General features: G+C 46.2%; 1 protein-coding gene across 1 annotated transcript in view; it reads right to left on the bottom strand.

The window, feature by feature from the left end:
* Positions 1-3,851: 3,851 nt before the first annotated feature.
* The window catches only part of REV1 (REV1 DNA directed polymerase), a 78,381-nt gene continuing 70,634 nt past the window's right edge, over positions 3,852-11,598 (bottom strand). The window contains exons 20-23 of the mRNA XM_083168510.1: positions 8,644-8,864; positions 7,194-7,341; positions 5,722-5,824; positions 3,852-4,259 (exon numbers count right to left, since the gene is read on the bottom strand). Of these exons, the coding sequence (XP_083024636.1) occupies positions 4,148-4,259; positions 5,722-5,824; positions 7,194-7,341; positions 8,644-8,864 (584 nt within the window). The 3' untranslated portion in view covers positions 3,852-4,147. The remainder of the gene's footprint in view (positions 4,260-5,721; positions 5,825-7,193; positions 7,342-8,643; positions 8,865-11,598) is intronic.

The following is an 11,598-nucleotide window of genomic DNA, read 5'->3' as shown; positions in this document are numbered from 1 at the left end:
CTGAGACCCCCTTAACACTGAGCGTCCAAACTGTGAAGCTGACGCAGAGTGTCAAAACGGTAAAACCGACCAAAAGTCTGACGACCAGACCAGGTGGCAGCCCTGCAGAATGGAGACCCCTCTGGCAGCCGCCCAAGAGGGGCCCACCGAGCACGTAGAATGCGCTGTAATGGAGGCAGGAGGGCGTTGCGCACTTGCCACATAGGCCTGACGAATAGCCAGGCGGATCCATCGAGATCTGCTTTGAGGCCGGCCACAGGCAGAAGGAGGAGGGGCCGTGGAAGGGAGAAATGTGGATTTTCCACCAGTGGCTTGTGATATCCACTTATCTAACTCGGGCCCAAAAAGCACCTCACCAGTGAAGGGGAGTGCTTCCCTGCCCGCTTGGACTCTGCATCAGCCTGCCACTGGCGGAGCCAGAGTGATTGGCGTGCTGATATGGAAAGGGCAGATATGTGAGCCCCTATGATGCAAACATCGTAAGAGGCCTCCACCATATAGGACGATGCTTCAGAAATATGTTCTAATTGCACCAGGACATCCACCTCACCTCCCTACTTCAGTTGCTGAGCCAACTGGGAGGCCCAAACCCCGATAGCCTTATTGACCCAGCATCCGACCTGAGCCGGACGCTGAACTACCCCTGCCGCAGTATAAATAGTTCCTTTGCAGGAGGAAAAGAAGCTGCCTGCTTTGGTTTTTTACCAAACAGGGAGGGGCGAGTGGGGGCTGACGCCCCATCCTCCACGTCCAGTGCCAGCTTGACCATATCAATGAGGTCATCTAAACCTTGCGCAACCGGTTCTGGTTGCTGTGGTGGCAAATCCTGTTGCACATCCACATCTGGGGCAGCATATTCCCCTTCCTCAAGGTCAGGCATATCCTCATCTGTGTCAGTGTCTAAGACCTGTGTGAGAAGCCTCTTTAGCACTGGGGGTTGTGAGTCACGTGCCGAGGGCCGCATGGGCTCAGGGGCCAAAGCCTTTGATAAACCCTCCACAGCTAAGGTTAATTCACGCTGCTGTGATCTAGAGGATTCTCTGTCCCTCTGGGAATCTGAAATCTCAGAGGACAGGCGTGACATCACCTCCGTGAGCTGCAATGCCCATGCAGGGGAGGGCTGCTGGGAGGTAGAAGGAGCGGGGTCAGTAGTGCATTTCTCGCACACTGGAGTACTCTCAGCAGATTGTGTGAGTTTAGAATTACACTTCCTGCAAGACCTCTTAGAGCTGCCTCCTGCCATTATGATAGTGATTGAACTATACACAATCTATATATATATATAGCTATTTTTCAGCAGGCTCCAGCAGGAACTGAGGCCTTTATTCTAGTTCACTCTTTCTGACAAAATATTTCTTAGATGGACAAAACCATGTGCACTGCAGGTGAGGCAGGTGTTACTTGTGCAGAGATAATTAGATTTGGGTGGGGTTTTACACCTGCAGTGCACATGGTTTTGTCCGTCTAAGAAATATTTTGTCAGAAAGAGTGAACTAGAATAAGGGCCTCAGTTCTGGAGCCTACTGAAAAATAGCCCTGTATATATCTATCTATCTATATATCTATAAATTAAAATTATATATGCAACAATCAACAGGTTAATATCAACTGTACACACACACACACAGGAAGAAGGGTAGCAAGATTGGACAGGAGAGACAGTATTAGAGGAAAAGTTGCCAGAGGCTAACAACAGCGCTATGGTATATACCAGGGAGCGCTATAGCCCAATTTGCATATAGCCCAGAACTGTCTCACCCAGCTCTAACCCCACTGTCTGCGAGCAGGACTTGGGGAAGCTTGCTTTGCAGGTCTGAACACCCGGAGGAAGGCTGTGCTTGAGCCGCAGACTGTCTCAGCCAAAACGGAGTCCCTCAGCGTGTCAGCAGCGGTGCGCACTTATAAGATGGCCGCCGCTGTGCTTCAGTCACGGTGGGGAGAAGCCGGGGCTGCTGGGAGCGTACCACGCGGTAGCTCCGCCCCTTCAGCTGCTCCGTGCTCTCCCAAAATGGCGCCAGTTTCAAAACACCTTTTTTACCTGCGCTACCACCATAATTTTGTTCACTGACCCCCGCGCTGAGCAGGAGGTCAGGCATACTTCACCGCTGCCATTTGCTGGTCGGCGGTGGTAGAGGCTGTGGGAGGACGGGACAAGCACCGCGTGCAGTGGTGGCTGTTCTCCGGAGACGGTGGTCTCTGCAGCCGGGGACCGGGCGCGAGCCGCACGCAGCTGCGGCCGGATCCCCTCCGACCGCTCCCGCGATGCAGACAGGCAGCGGCAGACTGCCTGTCTGTTGTTGAGTTAAAAAAATTTTCAAGTATGAAATCATTGGTGGCCAGAGCTCACTCTACATCTGTGTGGAAGCTCCGGAATTAGTGTGTTGTGTGTGGCTGTGCTGCTGCTGTCAGTAGAGGTGGGGGGAGAGACACATCGAAAGGAGACAAAGGAGAGACAATGGCGGGAGCAGAAGTAGAGATGGAAACAGATCTCCGGAGAGAGGTGGGAGGAGACTGCAGCAGAGCAGTGGTACAACATTCACTTTTTTCCAGTCCTCTGGAATTACTCCTGTAGCTAGTGAGTGGTTGAATAATTCTATTAATGGTTCTACCAGCACCTCTTTAAGCTACTATCCCATCTGGCCCCATTTTTATTATTCGCTTTTAGTTTTGATAATTCTGTTAGGACTTTCTCCTCTGTAAATGCACTCTTTAAAAAAAAAAAAAAAAAAAAAAAAAGTGTGTGAGCATTATACTATAAAGAAACAGATAGATATATGTATTAAAAAAAGAACTGTTAAACAGAGGTGGATCAAAACTAGGTGCTTCTAATAATGTTTTAACAATTGAATCAATAAGAACACATACCATAAGAATAAATAGGGTCCAAGAACAGTGACTATTACTCATTAATAAAGCTCTCTCCATGGAGCGAATGCGCTAGCAAATGGACTGCCATTTGGGATTGACCAGTGGGTTAAGCGACTAAAAGACTGGGGAACATAGCAGTGAATAGCGAAAGAAGACAGAGATCCTGCATAGAGGCAGAGTACCAAGATAATCCACACTGCCAGGAAAACAGGAGATCATGTGTAGTCTTAATAGCACTGCATCATGCTGCAACTTCAAAAAGTGTCAGTAGCTAATTAAAAACAATCCCTCTGGGCCAAAAAAGGAGGATCTTCCAGGAACCAGACTTAAGTGACAGCTCTCTCCCTTAGTGGAGGGTAGGTGAAGCAGCATGCTGATTCCAATGCTCCTCTAATAAACGGAAAAAAAATATTGATTTAAAAAATCTTGAATGTTTTAGAATGTAAAGAGCACTCAACCACCAGCCGCATTTACAAAGGTAATGGCAGCAATGCAGCACACACCTGAAGAGCATGGGACTGATTTGGGAAGTCTTATAGTCCCAGTATGACACGATAGGCTGAAGGGTGGGGAAGACATGATTTTTGATTACCTTTTAACTCCTTGGTGCCCGATCTGTGGACTTATGTATACTTATGGTCCCAGTGTTCCACCATGGCTTCAGAAAAAGGGATTTAGCAGGTAATACCAAAAATCCTGATTTTAATAAAATAAAAAAAGCTACTTTTCCTACTACATTTTATTTGACATACTAGAATGTAAAAAAAAATAAAAATAAAAAAGGGGGGATTTCCTTAAAATAAAGTTATGAGGAAAAAAACAAAACCCTAATATGTAATTTACAGGAACTCTGGATTGCTTGATATTGAAATTTGCACAAACATCAGAAAAGTCCCCTAGCTCAGGAACTAAAAGAGTGTGGCTCTCTTCAGAATTTATATACGCAAGACACATGACTGTAGTAAATGAGAGCAAAGACCACAGGTTATACTTATTTCTTTATTAAACACCTGTGAACACTTCACTGTAAAAATCCATAAAACTCTTATAAACAAACATTTTTGTAAATAGTCTATGCTACAATAAAAGAATTTGAAACACAAATATGTACATGCAATACTGACAGATTTGGCACTTCATGTAAAAAAAAAAAATGTACAAAAAAAAAAATTAAAAATGATTTGAGCGTTAAAACATGCATTTTGCAAATAATTAACAAGCACTTATGGTACAGCTAGCCAAAAGGATGCCAAGCGTTTCCGCTGCCAAACAAATAATGTCAGACAACTTTCAGTGTGCTTCCATAAGTCTGTTGTAAAACAACTTGAACATTATCGAGAATGAAGTCAAATGCCATATTCCATACAGATTCTACAGACTGTTGCATTAACCTGAAATAGAAAAAAAAAAGTGTTACCTACTGTACATAAAAATTAAAAATGGGCTACATTTATCACAGCTTAGAGAGAGCGAGCGCCAATCAGACCCAGAACTTGTGAATTTTGGATTTCTCTATTTCTTCACTTTAGAACTATCTAAACTTTCAGAAATCTAGCCAAATGTTTGCAAATTCTCATCAACTAGGGTTACATTTATAAATGTAAAATCAGGTACTCTGGTTTCCTCACACAGTCTGAAAATACACTGGTAGGTTAATGGACTCACAACAAATAATAATAATAATAAAAATAACCCTAGTACACAGCAGACTAGATGGGACAAGGGGATGCAGTTAGTATCCCGACCGCCGAAATCCCGGCACTTTGTCCCTCTATGGGTGTCCACGACACCCATAGAGGAAGAATAAAATTAGTGGGCTGAGCGTAGCGAGGCATCGGGCCCGCAAGGGGGGGGGTTTAAATGCCGACGTCGGGATTTCATAACAATCCCGGGCCAAGTGCTGCAGTCTGTGCATCTATGTATTGTAATGAATTGAAGATATACAGCACAGCGCAATCTGTTGTTAATTTTGATGTTGTTGTTCCAATGATCATCTCAAACAGCCCAGCTAAAGCATAGCAAACACTTCAAGGCTAATAACATGTACCTAATCTTTCAGAGAATTTTTCTCCCCATTTGTACAAAACATCTGTGACCTAGAAAGAGCTGCAGATGGCATGTTATTTGAACCGACACGCTATCGTCAGTATTCAACTCCCTCCCCTTCACTCGAGTGTGGCCATTAATACGGCGTGCTCACCACAAAATACAGTGGACTTGCTGCATTTGCTTTAAGGTGATTCTTGCCGTCCTCTCACGGCAAGGATTACCCCTTTACACTGAATATGGCAAGACGGTTTGACGGCAAGGATGAATTGTTTTTGGTGAGGAAAAGCCATCCTCGCCATTCAAACCCCCTTACTGGCCGCATTGAATACTGCCCACTGAGGGGTAGATTTTTAAAGCCTGGTGAAAGGTGATAATGCATCAGCCAATCAGTTCCTAACTGTCATTTTTCTAACATGGCTGACTGGCTGGTGCGTTATCACCTTCTACTTTATCTCCACTCTTCACTAGGCTTAATCTGCCTCAAAACCCTGCTATCCTCTTTCAGTTGTGGAATAGAATGGATTGGCATTTATTATTTGTATAAAGCTCTTTCAGTAAGCAAATTTCCTGACAGAATGGATAGTAGCAGTAGAGCAATGGTTCCTGCGATCTACTACAGATAGATGTATGTCTTAGTATACGCCTTGTTGCAATTACTACTATAAAGGGTGTTGTACTCCCCCTTTGCAGGATACTCATAGCAGGTAAGCAGGGGAAGGTCTCTGTACATATAATAATAAAATGAAATACTTTAGTAACATTGAACTTTTTTTTTTTCATTTCAAAACAAAAAGGAGGAGTCACCTCTTCATATATTTTATAACCAAATCTAATTTCTCCAAATCTTTTTCTTCTATTAAATCTGTGCAGTATTTCACCACTTGCAGTATATCTTCCTCCATGGGATCTGGTTAGAAAGGAGACCAAGGACACCTTGTTATTGGACAGTGATGCTGCACACTACTCCTCTACTCATTCATTCTATCACCAGTCACACAGTACATGTTATGCAAAATAAACTCAGCAAGTAACAGCTCATCAAGAATCCAATAAGTGCCAGTTTTACAGTATTGCCATATAAATATATCCAGTTTGTTGATACAATAAACAAAGTGTTTTGAAGAAATCTATAGCTGTGTACACACGGTGCAATATAGCTGGCAGTATGCTCGCTGAGCAACCATATTGCCAGCAATTTGTTTGTGCTGCAGCGATAAATTACCGGTGCACGCTCCAGTGTTCAGCCCCCTAATGGTCGCAAGCTCCTGTGATCAGCTGTTTCCCTCTGTGGCTCCTGTTCATCAGCGATCATTTCTGGACGCTGATGAAAAGGAGACCCTGAGCAATATATTGCACCGTGTGTACACAGCTTATGACAAGTGATCTGCACAATATTACCAAAAAGAATTGATTTCAGGAGGCAAGTAGTGATGTTAACAGGGTGTGCAATGGAAGAAGCAACGGTACCTAGTTTGGCAGAGCATTAAGATTGAATTTTATCTCCGTTTTGCAGTTTGGTATATACTAAGTGGTGTAATGAATCAGTAAGCCACAATCTCCATAACATTATTTATTTGCAGTGCTCCATAGCAGCAGGTACAAGACCATTCTAAATATGCAGAGGCAGGTTGTTTGAAAGAACGTACTTCAAGTGATATTGTAAAACAAGAGAGATCCTCCTCTTCCCCAAAGCATTTGCAAGACTTAAGCGGTGTACACACGGGCTAAAGGATGGGCAATTTTGACTAAACAATCTTGCATAGTCAAAATCACCCAGTCGCCATCGCCAGCAGCCGCCAGTGTGTGCAGCCGAACAGAGACTGCAGCATCTAGCAAGGATATTCTTGCATGCAGTGTCTGTTCTTTAATACAAAGAAAAAAAGAAAAGAAAAAATTGGTTTAGATTAGCGGTAGCCAACTCCAGTCCTCGAGAGCTACCAACAGGTCACGTTTTCCAGCTCACCTCGCAGGTACACGGGTGCACTCATTACTGACCAACACATTTGAAATGATCCACAGGTGGAGCTAATTACTTCACTTGTTTCTGTGAGGAGATCTGGAAACCATGCACGGTTGGTAGCTCTCGAGGACTGGAGTTGGCTACCCCTGGGTTGGATCCCTAAACGCTGTAATACTCCGCACCCTATTAGACACACCGCCATATTTGTAAAGAAGATTTTATTCTGTTCTTACCAAATTTCAGAAATGTTCTCATCAAATGTCCATTTTTAGAAGAAAGTTAGTAAGGGTTACATCCGTCTTCTGTTTATACATACCAGCAATTGTAGTGATCCACTCTTTCAGTAAAGTTTTCACATCACTAAATTCAATGGCACCAGCTAGATTAGGATATTTCGGTCCAGAAGTATTAAACACTTCAATCACAGATCCTTGGGCATTTGAGGTTGAGGGACCAAAATCAACCTTAAGAGTGTAATAAATATAGAAGTATTACATATTCAAACAATAATGGGAATTTTTACATTTGTCACCTTTTACTTCAGCCTACTCTAACTGCACACTTTTATATAAAATTCGGTACTTGTTTCCTAGCACGGCGCCCATCGCATCGTATACCATAAGACTAAATAAGGCATACGATGGTATGCGATGTGACACAATGTTGTACAATAAAAAATTGTATGGCACCGTATGCCATACAATGGCATACAATGCGATGGTATACGATTTTTTATTGTACAAGCACCCTGATGGGTCCTTACAATGTTTAATGCCCCCCCAATATCAACGCCAACCCGAAGCATGGCGTTGATATTGGGGGGCCCGCGAGGGGAGGCAGTACTCGTCCTCCGACCTTTTCATACCCCCACTATCCACATCGGTGAGGAGATGATTTTAGATAGTGTGGCGAGCGCAGTGAGCCACCGAGCCCGAAGCGTGGCAAGCACAGCGAGGGGACGCGGAATACATGTAAAGTAATACGCGTCTGCTCGCCTCGCCACACTATCTAAAATCATCTCCACACCGACATGGATAGTGGGGGTATGAAAAAGTCGGAGGACACGTACCGCCGCCCCTCGCGGGCTTGCCATGCTTCGGGTTCGCATTGAGAGTGGGGGTGCATTTAACATTGTAAGCACCCATTAGGGTACCTAAAATTCATACAGAACACTTTTTTTTTTTAATATTATGTATTACAATTGAGAAAAAAATGCTGCTTGTTTTAGCAAAACCTATTAGAGATGTGCAGGTTCTGATTTACTCTGATTTCACAGCAGGATCTTATTGGCTATCAACTGTCAACAACTGTCATGTGATTTGGGATAGCCAATAAGATCCTGCTTTGAAATCAGAGTAAATCAGAGCCTGCACATCTCTAATTTTTATTGCAGCAATGTATACCGTCAGCTTTGAAACTAGATTACATGGACAAACAGGCTCCATGCAATTGCTACTTATGGTCTCAAGCACTATAAACTGATGTAACATCCCTGGTAGTTTTTTTTATTTGCTATTTAGATTAATCCAACAGTCACACTGAAAACGGCTACATTTTAACAACTGCCCATTAATAAACTATGCTTTGTAGGTTGCATGTCTTGTTCTTTGACCGCTTGCCTTAAAGATGATGGACAACAATATTGTACCCTGCTCTCCTTTCTGCTTCTGAATTGGAAGGTGCAAACTGGTTCCTAGAAAGTTCAGGGGTTCTAATCGTTTCACATTGAGTAAATCGCCTATACAGTACGCTTATTGTCTAGTTACCGGATGCTGCTGCCCAGAAGGTATGGCTTCTTGTTTGAATGGCCCGTCTTTCCGGTTTTGAGGACTTCCTTTAGAAGAGGAGTTCTTAGCAGGGCTGCTAAAGAGCTTGTTCTTTAGAGGGCTCTGCATCTTTTTTGTAGGGCTGATATGGCTTTTCTTTCTACTCTTCTTCTTTGATTTTACTGCAGGCTTTTTCAGTTGTAGCAGAGGATTTTTTGAAACTGAAAAAAATAAAAAGGTTTTTTTATTTTTTTTTACAAAAGACAAAGGGAATGTTCTATGCAGGGGCGGATTGGCCATTATATCCACCGGGAAGTTTCCCGGGAGGCCGATGACTGTGAGGCCGAAATACAGTAAAGTATACACTCACACTGACTGTCAGTCATTCATTCCCCAGCCGGGCCGCCCTGTCCCCTCCCCTCCCCAGGGCCGAGCATCATCATCAGCAGTGCCAAGGCTGGATACGGCTCAGCCTCCTCCCAGCCCCATTCACCATCCTGGCTGGCTTCTGCCTTTCTGCAGCCCCGCGATTCGCGGACATTTTGGGGGTGGAGCCTGATGCCTCAAAGTGCCCTCCCCCTCTTTCTGAGACAGTCTCCACCCCAGTGCCGGATTCTGGGTAAGGGAGCTGTCATAGTGGCTGTTTCAGAGTGACTATGAGCCCCGCTTCACCCACGAAAGAGTAATAATAATCTAATCAGTCACCGCCATCAGGGGCTGCCATGCCCTGTATGAAACTGGCTGCTGCTGTGGAGCTGACCTTCTCCCCTCCCTAACTTCCTCCTGCCGAGGAGCAGCACAGACACAGAGTCCAGGCAGGGGAACTGTCTGCTCTGATTTCCGGCACTGCTCATGTCACCCACCCACAACTCTCCCCCTCTGCCCCCTCACAACTGCCTTACAAGTGCAGCATGCAGCTATCCTGCTGCCAGCCTGCACAGCTCCTACTGCAGTGCCTGCCTTCACTATTCCTACCACCCACTGCTGCTGGCCAGTGGCCACTGCCTGTGACTTGCACATCACACCACCCACTGAAGTATATCCACAGCACGTGAGGAGCATCCTGGAACAGAAGTAAAAGGTCAGTAAGTTACAGTATGGTCAGGTTGACCAGTATCAGATTGGAAGCAGACACCATTTTGTAGCACCCTAACCCTCTCCCCCTACCACTGTAACCCTCCCTTTCAGCAGACTATATCTCCCCCTCCCAGATATTGCCTATCCCTAACAGCAGTACCCTGCCAGTTAACCAGCCCTGCCCCCATCATGTCCCAACCACCCCTTCTAGAAGCTTAAATCTAACCCCCTCCCCACAGCCTAGCCCTAACCTTTCCTCCCCACAGCCTAGCCCTAACCTTTCCTCCCCACAGCCTAGCCCTAACCTTTCCTCCCCACAGCCTAACACTCAGTTTAAGATATCATTCACAATGTCCGCCAGTGACGTCACCTGCCCCTCGTGCCATACATGCAGCCTCTGACAATACTGTCAGATTGAGCTGCATGTACAGACAACAGCGGGGTTTAACGCCCCGCAGCATCACACATCATTTGACTGTACACACTGGACGATATTCATACAATATCGGTATCGATATTGTCCAGAGCTGCCTGAGGTACACTTTTATTGAGAAGGAGGAAGGATTTCTGTAACTTTAAAACACCTGCCTGCTCTCCCTTCTCTACTTCCACCCTCTCCTCCTCTACCAACCCCCTCTCCTCCACTACCATCCCTTCTCCCCCGGATGGTGTCAAAATCACGGCGGTTGGAATCCCGGCAGTCGAAATATCGCCGTCGGAATCCCGACCGCAGAAATACCGACAATTTCTCACTCTATGGGTGTCCACGACACCCATAGAGGGAGAATAAAATAGTGACGAGAGCAGCAAGCCCGCAAGGGTGGACGGCCCCCCCTTGTCGGGATTTCGGTGGTCGGGATTCTGACCGCCGGAATTTAGTACTGAATCCTCCCCCTATACCACCCCTCTTCTCCTCTACCACCACAGTCTCCTCCTATACATCTCCTCTCCCCCTATACCACCCTCTCCTCCTCTACCACCCCCTTTCCCTCCTCTATACCCCCCTTTCCCTCCTCGGGATGCAGTTACGATCCCGGCGATCGGGATCCCGGCGTTCAGAATCCCGACGCCGGAATCCCGACCGCCGATATGCCGACACTTTCTCCCTCCTGGGGTGCCGAGCGTACACCCCCCTCTCCTTCTCTACCCCCTATCCTCCTATGCAACCCCATCTCCTCCTCTGCCCCCTCTCCTCCTCTACTGCCTCTTCTAACCCCTGTCTCCTCCTCATTGGATTGGAAGGAGGAAACCCAGTGCCGGGAATCACGAGAAAAAGCCCAGCACCGAATATAAGAGGAGGAGGCTCTACACCAGGGGACCGCAGACAAGAAGCCTGGCGTGCCTGTGAGAGGGAGGAGGAGGCCCGATGCTACAGAGAGAGGGAGAGCTGCCTGAGGTACAGTCACCACTTTGATTGAGGGGGAAGGAAGGATTAGGAGGCGCAGAGTAATTTCTGTAACTTTGAAACACCTGCCTGCTCTCCCTTCTCTACTTCCACCCTCTCCTCCTCTATCATCCCCCTCTCCTCCTCTACCATCCCATCTCCCCCTATACCAGCCCTTTTCTCCTCTACCATCCCCTCTCCCCATATACCACCCCTCTACTCCTCTACCACCACCCTTCTCCACCTCCTCTACCACCCCCTTCTCCTCCTCTACACCCCCTTCTCCTCCTCTACACCCCCCTTCTCCTCCTCTACACCCCCCTTCTCCTCCTTGACCACCCCCTTATCCTCATCTACCACCCCCTTATCCTCATCTACCACCCCCTTTTCCTATACTATCCCTTCTCCCCCTATACACCCACCCTTCTCCTCCTCTACACCCCCCTCACCTCCTCTAAACCCTCCCCCTAATATCCTCCTGTCACTTACTTTCC

This window comes from Crinia signifera, chromosome 2, assembly GCF_055691185.1.
Source record: "Crinia signifera chromosome 2, ASM5569118v1, whole genome shotgun sequence".
Classification (NCBI taxonomy): domain Eukaryota; kingdom Metazoa; phylum Chordata; class Amphibia; order Anura; family Myobatrachidae; genus Crinia; species Crinia signifera.
Note: the sequence above shows the minus strand (reverse complement) of the source record. Positions and strands in the feature narration are given on the sequence as shown.